Genomic DNA, 13,239 nt, shown 5'->3' on the forward strand with positions numbered 1-13,239 from the left:
ACCGATTGTAGACAAAAGTCAAGGAGTGAAGTCTGGGGAGGTGCATCTGTGACAGCCGAAAGTTGGACACTAATGTGGTTTTCCAACAGCAAGGCTCAGATAAACATGGTAGTGTCGATAAATAAAGTGTTTCTTTATAATGTAGAAATAAACATGGCTCCAACCCCCATATCATACACTCACAAACTGAAATCATACGTGTGTTCATTGTACAATCAATTACTGAGAGAGAGAGAGACTCAAATATCACATTAATTTGTATATAGCCTATCCACTTTGAAAAGCGGTGACTTGACATAAGTGATCCGCTCGAACGCACCCACTCATTCTACTCAAGCTGGTCAAAACAGCTGGCAAGCACAACTGGCTGCAAGCGTTTCGAAAAACGGAAGTGACGTGATTCTGCGACCTACATCGTAAAATCGCGCGGTCAGAAGCGCACAGTTTTCAATGACTATATAGTGTACTTTAGATTACGAATAATCAAAGAAGGTAAGTTAATATTTGCAGCCATGCACTGCTGTTGTCTTAAAATAGAATGACGATGCCTAACACAGACACTAACCTAGCTGTTTGTCCGAGATTTACCTTGTCCAGCAGACCCTAGCCTTGCTCAACAAACCCCACACAGCTAGCTAACGTTAGCTAGTTATTTGCATCTTGGAATTAGGCATTATAATGGATCTCTATGGCTAGTACAGACCTAGCTTCGTGTTGTGAACCCACTGAGTTGTAAGTTAACGTGTGAACCCCATCATGTCAGCTGAGGGTCTGTGTGTAACGTTATGTGACTTCCAATCCTGACCCTTTTGATTTCACTTTCTGCCCTGTTTGAGGATTATTTAACTAGCTAGCTATACTCAACCGCTGTTCAGATTCCTAGAAATGTAGCTAGAGAACTAGTCAATCAATTTCCTCTGGTTTTTATTTGTGTTGTAAATCATGCCCACCACACATTTTTCTAATAAATAAATAATATGCCATTTAGCAGACGCTTTTATCCAAAGCGACTTACAGTCATGTGTGCATATATTTTTACGTATGGGTGGTCCCGGCGATCGAACCCACTACCCTGGCGTTACAAGCGCCATGATCTACCAATTGAGCTACAAAGGACCAGATTCTAGTACAGTTAGCTCACACAAGCCTAATCATTTGCACAAAGTAACAGTTGTTTCCCATCAGCAACCAAAATCATTTCGATCTGTTTACTACATTGCTTTGGTAAGATGATTGATAAAGTTAGTTTCTTTTTTTATTTTGCAGGTCAGACGATGACTGAGTTCAAGAGAGCCTTCTCACTGGTGTGGGACCATTTTACTCTAGTGACACCCAATAAGGTCCAGTGCTCCCTCTGTTCACAACGGCTGAGCTTCAACAAAAACACCTCAGCCATGTTAAGGCACCTACGATCAAGGCACCCAAGCGAGGCTTGGTACAGCAACTCAACATCTGGTGCCCACTCAAGCACAAGCAACTCAACATCTGGAGTCCACTCAACGTTCTCTAACTCAATAATTAGTAGTGCTGGAGTCCACTCATCGTTCTCTGGTACTTCAGGACTAAACTCAATATTTACAAACAGTGCTGCTGCTGGACACCACATCCAAGGTATGTTTCCTTTGGAATAGATGGTTGTCCATCCAGTTTAAATAAATTATTATATTTAGATTAGCTTTAATTGTACATCTAATTCAATTTGAATTGATTATACTGTTTTATTTCACAGTCAGGACCACCAGACAAGAGGACCTGGATGATGCCCTAGTCAACATGTTGGTTAAAGACACCCAGCCATTTTCAGTAGTCGAGGAAGAGGGATTCGCTGCTTTTGTCCAAAAGCTTGACCCAAGCTACAATCTTCCAAACAAGCAAGCACTGAAGAAAATGGTGGGGTCACGGTGTGAATTCATCAATGATAATGTTGTATCTCAGATGGTAATTTCTGACTTTGTCAGCCTGACTTCGGACATGTGGACATCTATAGACAAGCACAGTTACATTTCAGTGACAGGGCATTTGGTAGCAGAAAATGCCCAGTTATCCACTTTCCTCCTTGGGATTTCTAAGCTGCCTGAAAACCACAAAGTGATCCACATTGAGGAGGCCAAAAACCAACTGGTGGCGAGCTGGGGCCTCCACAGCAGGGTCGCCGCATTTGTCACAGAGACCAGCGACAACATGGTAGCCACGGTTCAGAAACTAGGAATCCTCCAGTTGCCCTCTTTTGCACACGTCCTGAACCTTGTGATTAAGAGGTCCATGGAGGCTACTTTGGAGCTGCAGGACATCCGCTCCCAAGCGCGGGCTATCGTGGGTTTCTTCAAGTCCAATCAGAACGCAGAGATGAGGTTAGCCGAGGTGCAGGGCCAGCTAGGCAGGCCAGAGCAGAAGCTGATCCAGGAGGTGGACTCGAGGTGGAACAGTAGCTTTTCTATGCTGGAACGTGTCTTTGACCAGAGGGAGTCTGTGGCGGCTGCTCTCAGCACCCTGGACACGGACATCATCCCTCTGGGATCTGCTGATTACGAGGTCATCCATCAGTGTCTCGGAGTGCTGGGTTCCTTCAACCAGGCCACAGCCGAGCTCGCCTCAGAGAAACGTGTCTCGGCCTCCAAGGTCATTCCTCTTGTCCGGATGCTAAAGATAACCCTTGAGAAGAAGCACGGTGCCATCATACACCCTACGGCTACACAGCTGGTGTCTAACCTACAGAGGGAGCTTCAGACGAGCTGCAGCATGGTGGAGACCGAGCCAATCTTAGCTCTCTCTGCTCTCCTAGACCCGCGCTTCAAAATGTTGGCCTTCGGGAACCAAGGCTACGCTCAGGAGGCGGTGAAGCTCCTCACCTCCGAGTGCGCATCGTTAATCCGGATAAATCCGGACAAGGACGACACTCTGCCGCCGTCCACCACCGGGTCGACAACGCCCTCCCCGACATCACCCCACACCACCTCCCGGGCAATGGAAACCGCCTCCGTCTCCATGGCAACATCTCTGTCTAAGTCCCACGATGGGGGTCTGTGGGAGATGTTTGACAGTAAAGTGGGCGAGACACAGAGCGTTCAGAGCAGCACGGCGGACGCAGCGGTGGAGGTACAACACTACCTCAGTGACCCGTACCTGAACCGAGTGGAGAATCCCATGCACTACTGGGAGAAGCACTCCAAGGTGTACCCGCACCTGTTCCAGCTGGCTCGGAAATACCTCAGCGTTCCCGCCTCATCTGTGCCATGCGAGCGCATATTCACCAAAGCTGGAGATGTGTTCAATAAAAAGAGGAGTTGCCTCAGTATGAAGGCTGCTGAGCAGATAATGCTGTTGAATAAAGGTCTAGTATAGCACAAGCAGCATACTACCCACAGTGCTTCTCATGCTTTTTGGGCTGTATGTAACATAGGACTGTTAAATGTACAAAGTGAATTGTAATGTATTTTTCCTTGTTTGTGTATACAGTATGTTAAAATAGGCTTATGAAAAGAGAAGGGGTCTAATACATTTTGAACATTTGTCTGGAGGACATTAGCCACTAGAGGGCAGTGCTGCACTGCCTAACTGAACCTGGCACACGGGTGTATATTTATGGCTATCAAGAACATTTTATTTATTACTGGGTGGACTGAATTCAACATTGCCTATACACTACTATAAGTGTTACAAAATATATATTTTAAAACTTACAAATCACTGAATACTATTTTACATTGTCATGTAATCGTGATGGTTGTTGTGCAATTGATGTTATTTCACATTCATATCACCACTTATGGAGTTCCCTCTGGATGCTTTTTGATTGGTCAAAATAAAGTAAAGATAATATTATTTCACTTCTGATGGTTTATCCAATCCATATTGATTCAGGTGGTGATGATGCTGAATGGCATTTACATTGGCGGTACCATAGTGATGTATACAAGTCAGACAAGGAAGTCTGTAGCTGGTATACGACTTACAATTGCCATTTTACACCTTTTCAATGTTTATGACTTATAAAGGGCAATGTGCGTTTGAATAGGTTAATGTTTGAAAATTATGGGGAGAAATTGCTCGGAGGCATTCCCCAGTTTGAAATAGCAAAAGGTGAATAAATGAAGTGGTTGCCAAGGAGTCCTTTTGAAGTGAGAACAACAGTTGGTGAGTCAGTCATTAAAAAGTAAAGAGCACACATTAATACTGCATTTTCAATTGACTCTTAAAACGATACATCTTCCACAGACCTTTACTGTAATATGTAAGCTAAATGGGAAGGCCATTGTAAAATGTGTACAAGAATACTTGATATTTGTCAGTGACAATAGCATTTTGGTTGGGGTGATTACATTTTTACTATGAAAAAAATCATGGAAGACTGCTCTGAATCCTGTAGAGCTTCTGCCTTTCAGTCTTATCAGAGATGCTTCTTGGCTTGTTTAGTTTTTGCCAATGGTGTGCCTGATATCGATGCAGCAAAAGCTTGTTATTCTGCCCATTTTTAGGTTATCTACCTAACACCAAGTTTTTGTGTATTGAAATTAGCTCTATTTTGAGCTAAATTTATTGAAGGCTTTTTTACTTCGACTGAGAAGAAGTACACAGTTTTCCAATGAGGCAAGGCCATTAAACATCAGCATATTGCTGCTTTGGACCAACAATGAGTAGATTACAGTCAGTTGCACGGTGGTGATTTCAACTAATGGAGCATGTCCTTATGTTTGTATGTGAACACAAATAATTCAATTGCCAATGAGAGCTTTTGAAAGTCTTCATGAAATGTGAAAATAAAAAATATGAAACGTGTAGTGCAACCACAAATAAAGGCAAACTGAAGTCTCTATTAGTTTTTTGTTTCTTCATTTACATGTATTTATTTTGTCTTGATTTTACTGTATTTTTCACTGATGATTGGCTTTACTTTTATATGCAATTACCATACACTTTTTTACTCTGTTTATTGACAATTACCTTGGCACCATCATAATTTGAGTTAATGATGTAGCGAGAAAAGCTTTCGTAAATTGTATCAGTATGTATTAGCGTTTATTGTACACTTGCTTGATGTTGGAGACCAATGTAGTAGAGTAGTGTTTGTGGAGTAGCGCAACGTGTATGATTAGCTAAGTTTGTTAGCTCTACAAGTTGACTAATACAATAGTTTTAACATCAAAATCCCTCTTTATCATCTAAACATGCACCCAGGGGGGGCCCAAGGTCCGAGTTTGGGATACCCTGGTATAGGGTACAAGTTAAATGTTACGCATATCTTTCTGGTAAAAATGAAAGCAACTATTGGGAAATAGAAGTGTCTGAATGATGATGATGAATGCCCCCTTAACATCAGTTATCGAATGACAGGTGTCAAATATATTATATAATAGGCCTATATTATATCATACCTACAGATGTAAACTAAAAAAACAAAATATTGAAATGATGTAGCACACTCAATTGTTACGGATTACCAATCACTTTTATTTGATCAACATAATATATCTAGCACATATCAGTGATACGCCTCATGCTCATGAACCTCATGCCACTCATGCCCATATCCCTGAAGTTCCTGTACTCTCCGGGCCTCATGTACATCATCCTGCCTCTGAAGTGGGGCTGCTCGTACATCAGCCAGTGGCCATCCATCACGTTGCAGGACTGGCAGTCGGACATACGGTAGCGGTCCATGATGGAGTCACAGTCATCCATCATCTCGTGCATCTGACCTCCGAAGTTATCTCTCTCGTAGATCCTCATTCTGTAGGATCCTCTGTGCTGTTAGGAGGAAATAATAATATGTTGAATGAATTACTGAATACATCAGACTGTTGAAAAGCTCACAGTCAATATAATTTGTGTGATAATGGACTTCACACAGCTACTTCTAGTGGGGCTGTTAACAGCAGACTAAATATCCTATGGCCTACCATGGGGATCGTGCGGCAGGACCGGATATCGGTCATTCCCATCATACTCTGGAAGTCAGAGTACTCGCCCCTCCTCATGAAGTACTGGTTTCCCATGTAGTTGTTGCGGTCGTAGACCATGAAGCAGCCGCTCTGAACCCTACAGGAGTGGCACCTGCTCAGGTAGGAGGACATGTCAGCGCAGTCGCTGCTGCACTCATAGGAACGACCCTGGAAGTTCCTGTCCTCATAGAAGACAATCTGAAAATAAAAAGGGAACATTTCTATTAATTAAACAATTTTATGAAACTAACATTTTAGAGAAATGTGCAATGCTATTCAGTCACACTTCAACTTTAATGTTGTAGTTGGTTGTGCTAGAGCACTAGAGCCCTTTTGTATAACAATATATGAAAATTAAAGTATATATTTTGGTTTTAAACTTACCCTGCCCATGTTCATGCTGGTGGACATGTTTGCTCGCTGTGCTGCTGGTTGCTGCTCCTGAACTGATTCCTACCTGGTTTAACCCTTTCTTTTATACCTGACCAAACCTAAAGAATTCCTAGCTCCATTGTTCAAACCCCTGACCCAGCAACATGCTATAGAAGCCTACAGAGGCCACTGAGGTTACGTCCACATTTCCAGTGACTGGATCCCTCAGTGTCTTTAGAAAAGCAGTTTCTCAATTGTCTGTTTCTCAAACAAAGTAACATAAAGCCTTTTGAGAGTTTACAACAGCTAGCAACAGCCTTGAAATGGAATGTTCTCCATACAGTACATCGCACAATACCTTCCTAAGTTTTGTGATCTTATTTGAAACATACATTTTATTAAATATTGGTAATGCATGGCTCAATGTTATATTGTAAGCTCATTTAATTTAAGACATTTGGCAGAAATCACACATATTGAATAAAGAGTGAAAACCTGGGGTTAACCTGTTAGGTTAAACTATGTATTATTACGCATCTTTTGTTCAGTGTGCTGACTGTTCTTAAACCTCAGTGGACTTCACATAGACTGACATTCCTAACCAGCGAATACATCATCAAAAGTGAGTTGTTACTTAACTAACTTTTGTGGTTCATAACATGATACTACAGAAATTGTTACAAAACTTTAAATAGTATTAAAAAAATATTTCAAATACATCAATAATCCATCAATTAGTTAATTCCTCTTGAGTTACAAAAATAACAAATAATAGAGTTAACACTTATTATAAAGAACCCTTTATTATAAAGAGTTTATAAAGGGTCTGTAAATAGTTAATAAGGGTTCATAATACTTTCTAGACTGTTATAATACTTTATAGACTTTATTGTAAAGTAGTTAATTCACTCACATTTAACTTGAGTGACAATTCTAAGTCCACCTTTTTTACTCCCTGCCCACAAAAGTCCATATTAGGATAGTTTTTACAATATTGAGGTTATGAAAACATAATATTTTCCCCTGATTTACAGCAAACAATGTGATGAAACAGTCTGGTCTCATTTAGCCAAAGCAATCATACTCGCACGCACACATACGCACACACACACACACACGTACACACACACACACACACACACACACACACACACACACACACACACACACACACACACACACACACACACACACACACACACACACACACAGTCTTGCACAGCTAACCTTGTGGGGACATACAATTCAATCCCATTCAAAATACCATTTTCCCTAACCCCTAACCCCAAACCTAACACTAGCCCTAGCCCTTACCCTAACCCTAACCCTAACCCTAACCCTAACCTTAACCCAAAAACCTAACCTTAACCCTAACCCTAAACTTAACCCTAGCTCCTAACCCTAAACATAAAACGAACCCTATCTCCTAACCCTAACCCTAACCCTAAACCTAATTCTAACCCTAACACTAATTCTAACCTTAACCATAAACCCCCTAGAAATAGCATTTGACCTTGTGGGGACCAACAAAATGTGCCCAGTTGGTCAAAATATCTAGGTTTATTATTCTTGTGGGGACTTCTGGTACCCACAAGCATAGTTAAACACACACACACACACACACACACACACACACACACACACACACACACACACACACACACACACACACACACACACACACACACACACACACACACACACACACACACACACACACACAGACAGGCACACATCTCTCTACTAATCCATCTCTCTATTAATCACTCCCTTCTTAGATATCCCACACACACATTCTGATGATAGAGAAAAGCATGCTAGAAGGGCTATCTGCCATTGCCTGCATCTTTCACATATTCTCTGTGGCGGCTTTTTATAGAATGGAAATGTTCTGCTTTGCATCAAGTACCACCTATTTTTAACAGCGCACATTCCTAAGATACTTTGGAGCACCAGGCGCGTTGCATTGTACCACGGAGACTGGGTTACCAGCTGGGAAGGTTCTTATGTAAAGACACCCGGTGCTAGGCACCGATCCAGGCAGAGATATAGTATGTAGACAGATATTTAGAGGTGTGGTGTGGAGCTAAATGTAGGGCCTATTGTTTTGTTATGCCAGGTCAGGTCATCACTCTGCTGTGCTGATAGAGGCCACATGCAGTCCTTCTTCCTCTTAAGAGGCAGCTGGTTCACAACTAAATGAATTACCTGCTCGCCGGCCAAAAGCAACATTCTTCCCCGGTAAGGTAATCGTTGTTTATTTTTTGTTTTCTTTAGTTTTATGATCTCCCTACACAATGCACAATAAAAAAATAGCTCCATCCATGATTTTCCCTCTCAAATAGAACCCCATATTTGGATGTGGAGCTTGATGTCCAGATAGGCTTTTACAAGAGTATTTTCATGTACCTGACTAACTCACAGACAGTAGATTGAATTTGGTGGAGGTTTTCGGCACCTGTTCCTCTTCATGCCAGTGGAGGTCAGCAAAGGGTCACCACTTCTCTCCTCCTGTCCTGATATAGTGATGACAATTGTCCTCTTACCTTCCTACCACTGACTGTAGTCGAAACTTAGACAAGACTTCAATGGTAAATGTACTGTTCCACCAAACAATCAGTGGTTTGAACCTGTCTAATAGATCCATATACACAGACACTACATCTGTGTGTAGAGGGAAAACACCAAGCATTCAGAAAGGACAGCCCTGTAGATAATTCACTATTCTCAGTGTTGATCCAAAAATAAACCCATATCCACCTGGCTGCTGTCCTGACATTTTCACAGTAATTGTTATCAGTGTCAAGTCAGCCGTGCCAATGGAGACTGGGTGGTACCTAGAAAGGGTGTCACAATTACCACACCCTCACTTGTGTGTGTTGGCATCTTGCCCTTCAATGAGACAGACGCCCACTTCCTGCCCCCCTCCAGGACCCTCTTCCACTGAAGCTAATGGTCCCTGTCGTCTATACCATCAACCTCCACATGCTGGTCACCATGGCAATGGGGTAGTGGCATGCGATAGCCCACTGTCACAGGGGAATTCCTCCTTTTAACGGTTCGCTTGCCAGAGATGTAAGTCAGCTCCACGGGGGGGCTCGCCTTAGCCCCAGTCCCTAGCAACCGGTTGCTATGCTGCTCCATTGCCATGCGGAGAGTGCCGTGTTTTTTTTACAGTTGGTGGTGATGATCACCTCTCCAACACACAGAATCACACACACACTGAGCACACACACCGTCACTATTGCATATCATTCAGAGAGAATGCCATGTCAAAGACACCTTGCCCCTCTTTATTCTTGTGTCACAGTAGCAAGACAGCAACAAAAGTTACACTGATCAAGTTGAGAAGACACAAAGTGACTGTCAGAGACTTATGGACCAGCGTACAGTATGACCTCACCTGACACGATTTGTGGAGAAATCTAGCCTCCTCTCCACTCACACTGTGAAATGACACAAGGTTGTCATGATGAAAACCGTTGTCACGGTTTCGGCCGAGGCTGCCTCTCTTCCTTGCTCGGGCAGGCTTCGGCGTTCGTCGTCTCCGGAATACTAGCTGCCACCGTTGCATGTTTCTATGTTCGTTTGCTTTTGTCTGATTGTTGTTACACCTGTTATCGTTTAGTGTAATTAGTTTCCTATAAGTTCTCGTTGTGTTTTGTCTAGTGTTGTGTGTGATTGTTTGACTGTCGTGCCGGTAGGCTGTATTTTCCACTGTTTGCTCGGTTGAGCATTTTCTCCAATTGTTTGGAGTGTTTTGCGCACCTGTTTGTGCGCCCGTTGTTATTCGCCTACGTGCGGAGTTTTGCCTCAGGGCATTTATTCGTGATTATTTTGTTGTGCTCTACTAAAGTCTTTTGGACTAACGTACTGCGTCCTGCGCCTGATTCCACCACCACACCCACCTACATCTACCTCGACAACCGTAGTAAATAAATAAATAATATAGTGGTAAATAAATCATATAGTCAATAACTGCATTCACAATGACCTTCACAACAGCAAAGTCACATGCATACACAGGCTACATAGTGCATATCATACCAATGAAGATGAATTGAATGTCAAGATTTAAAGAAATAACAAGACAGTTCCTGCTGAAGAGAGATAATTTAGCAGTTATACCCATTTCAATCAAAACTTTTGATTTGACACTGATGGCTGGCCCAAATTCCTCCAAAACAGATATACCAGAGTGGGATAAAACAATTAGCAGGATTAATTGGCATGTGCTCAGTCTCTAATGGTGCTTAGCTGTCATGGACCAATAGGAAGGATGCTGCCTGGAGCTCAAAATAAGCCTTCTTTCTCCAGCACCCACAAAGGGGGGCTCCACCAATGGCATCTCAACCACCCCTGCGTTTGGTTCTTCCAAGGAAGAAAGAGAATGAAAACAGGATAAGCAACATCCGAAACTGTTGTATAACCTACTCAGTTCAACATGAAGGGCAATGTTGTCATGAAGAGTCAACCTGATTGAATTGACCTGATTTATTTTTCCTGATTAAGTGCACACAGCCTCAATACAGGGAGCAAAAGTAATCATAAGCATTTACTAACTAACTCCAAGAAGCTATGATACCTCTTGTTCCTCTACTCATCTGATAGACATGCCTTAAATCCCCTAACTAGATATTGGCATAAGATCAATAGTTTATGGGAATGTTTATATCATTGTTTTAAGATGTATTTTCATAGCCCTCAAATCTGACATAGAATGATAGAAACATGACAGATGATGTTAGACACATGACAAATCATTGACAAATAATAAATCCAACTGTGCTTGAGTGAGCCTTAAGGTTTGTTTATATTCTGAGACTATTACTAAGCTACTGTCCTGTTTACTCATGGACTCAGGAGATGTTCAACAGGGACAGGAAGTAAACAGCAGCAACCTGCTCTGCCATGTTGCTTTGTTGAATCCATCCAGGGAGGGCTGGCAGGGCCTCCTCTCCAGGGACCAGGGTAAAATAAATGAACTGGGCGGGCTAGATTAATAGATAGTCAGACAGCCAGGGAGATCTGACTCGGAGAAGGGGATGAAACGTGCAGCCTTGCGGAAAGGAAATCCAATTTAGATTATTGCAGCAGTCCCCGATACCCACCTGTGGGACCTAATGGCGCTCAAAATTGAAATGCAGAAAAAAATCATAGACCTTAATAACGTGTGTGTAATGGGACTGGGGGTCTGGAGCATGTGTAATCTATCCTGTGATCAAAGGAACCAACAAACGTAAACAGCTTCATCATTGTGTTTGGTGCAGATGTGTCTCAGAGGAATGGAGAGGCCTACAGTGTGTGTGTGTGTGTGTGTGTGTGTGTGTGTGTGTGTGTGTGTGTGTGTGTGTGTGTGTGTGTGTGTGTGTGTGTGTGTGTGTGTGTGTGTGTGTGTGTGTGTGCGTGCGTGCGTGCCTGCGTGCCTGCGTGCGTGCGTGCGTGTGCGTGTGCATGTGTTGTGTATATGTGTGAGGGTGAGGAGATTTACATGTAATTCAATTTGGCCTCAGGTTGTATTGATGTGGGAGGATTACTTAAACAGCCCATTCAATTTTTCATCAGGGTTTGCTTTTCATCCCACGCAGGTGGGAAGTGACACTTTGTTAGGGCTGCCCTTAACTAGATATATGGGGCTCGTGACCTTCTCAGGTATTACTTTTATTAAGAGAAGCAACTTAAAACGGTATGTCAATGTCAACCGACTGACGTTGATGGAACGGCTGCCTACTGCATGCTGGCAGCCATTGTCTGCTGAGCGGAGTTGGACTCTGGGAAATCCAGTATCAATTTCAAATCAAGAAAGGTTGAATTGTGGACCTTATACAATAAAATGGAGAACAATCTATTCAAATCTACAGGGAAATACACAATGTTTAACATATCCAACAAATAATATTTAAGTAAGCACAGTTCATTCCCTGTTCTCTCTATTTAAGTCACTACCATGTTATGGGTGTTTTTATTTATTTATTGTAGTTATCTGCCTGCCTGGCTCCATTATCACATTACAATCACATTGAATGCGTTCAACTTTTCTATAACCTCTCTCTGTACTTGGCTATACTCCAGGTTATAGAGCAGAGATGCAAATGATGCATTGACATCGTAATAAACAGAATTTGACTCATTCAATACAGTGTTTTGGGTGTATAGAAATGTAGGCAGCTAACAAACAGCACCACTTGGTAATCATAAACACAATTTGAAGGTGCTAAGAGCCGGTTTGGGACTTTCGCAAAGAGGAACTGGTCATCAGTCTTAAGAAGGAAATGGTTTGGAAACACTGTGGGAAAGCATTAAAATCCCATCCATTCTTTCAGGCCATTACATTGTATGCCTCCTCAAAGCCTCAGCCAGCAAACCCATCCGGAAGACATCAATCACCGCTGTTTTATTCAATTGAGCATTGTCACTGAACAACTGGGAATCTAATCTATTTAGCGTTAGGCTTTTTTTCTTACTTTGTCCATTACTTTGGCCTGGCACAGTCTTTTGACTCAATTCAACACTGCATTTCAAAAGGAATGTGTCTTTCTTTGTTAGTCTGTGTACGCATGTAAACCACAGATAAAAGGACGTGTGTGGATACTTTGACCAGACATGTTGTCACGTGATTCACTTGATTTACATAAAGAGTAAGTATGTAGGTAGGCCACGGTATTGTCGACGGTTCATTTGTGTGCTGAAGAACTGGCTCAGTGGGTTTGCAAAAATGGCTTCAGTAAGCTATAGTGTCTATTTTTGGGGCAGCATGGCATGTGTGTGGTCCTTGGAGGACTTACAAAAATAGAATAAAACTATTCTAGAACAGAACTGTCTTTTGTTGTCTGTTTGCGTCCACTGAGAGGGAATAGGCCATTGTTAGGGAAATTAATGTCCAACCCCAGATATATTTCCATGAACGATAGGCATCTCTCAAACATAA

The 13,239-nt window shown here is 42.3% G+C and overlaps 2 protein-coding genes across 2 annotated transcripts; one reads left to right on the forward strand and one right to left on the reverse strand.

Annotated features, from left to right (window-relative positions):
* Window positions 1-386: 386 nt before the first annotated feature.
* Window positions 387-5,335, forward strand: LOC121569045 (zinc finger BED domain-containing protein 4-like). Its single transcript, XM_041879648.2, has 3 exons — window positions 387-492; window positions 1,267-1,611; window positions 1,730-5,335. The coding sequence occupies exons 2-3, from the start codon at window positions 1,275-1,277 to the stop codon at window positions 3,340-3,342; spliced, it is 1,950 nt and encodes a 649-aa protein (XP_041735582.1). The 5' UTR covers window positions 387-492; window positions 1,267-1,274; the 3' UTR covers window positions 3,343-5,335.
* A 96-nt stretch (window positions 5,336-5,431) lies between these two features.
* LOC121569046 (gamma-crystallin M3-like) lies at window positions 5,432-6,419 on the reverse strand. The gene is made up of 3 exons (XM_041879649.2): window positions 6,324-6,419; window positions 5,898-6,137; window positions 5,432-5,745 (listed from the first exon to the last, which is right to left on the reverse strand). The coding sequence occupies exons 1-3, from the start codon at window positions 6,348-6,350 to the stop codon at window positions 5,470-5,472; spliced, it is 543 nt and encodes a 180-aa protein (XP_041735583.1). The 5' UTR covers window positions 6,351-6,419; the 3' UTR covers window positions 5,432-5,469.
* Window positions 6,420-13,239: the final 6,820 nt, after the last annotated feature.

The sequence above is a fragment of the Coregonus clupeaformis genome, unplaced genomic scaffold (genome assembly GCF_020615455.1).
Source record: "Coregonus clupeaformis isolate EN_2021a unplaced genomic scaffold, ASM2061545v1 scaf0057, whole genome shotgun sequence".
In the NCBI taxonomy this organism is placed as follows: domain Eukaryota; kingdom Metazoa; phylum Chordata; class Actinopteri; order Salmoniformes; family Salmonidae; genus Coregonus; species Coregonus clupeaformis.

Bases quoted from the DNA above. Each gene is read 5' to 3' on its own strand.
- LOC121569045 (XM_041879648.2), top strand. From the start codon at position 1,275: ATGACTGAGTTCAAGAGAGCCTTCTCACTGGTGTGGGACCATTTTACT. The intron at 1,612-1,729 runs GTATGTTTCCTT...TTTATTTCACAG, and splicing joins TGCTGGACACCACATCCAAG to TCAGGACCACCAGACAAGAG.
- LOC121569046 (XM_041879649.2), bottom strand. From the start codon at position 6,350: ATGTCCACCAGCATGAACATGGGCAGG. The intron at 6,138-6,323 runs GTAAGTTTAAAA...TTTTATTTTCAG, and splicing joins CCAGCATGAACATGGGCAGG to ATTGTCTTCTATGAGGACAG. The intron at 5,746-5,897 runs GTAGGCCATAGG...TCCTCCTAACAG, and splicing joins CCTGCCGCACGATCCCCATG to CACAGAGGATCCTACAGAAT.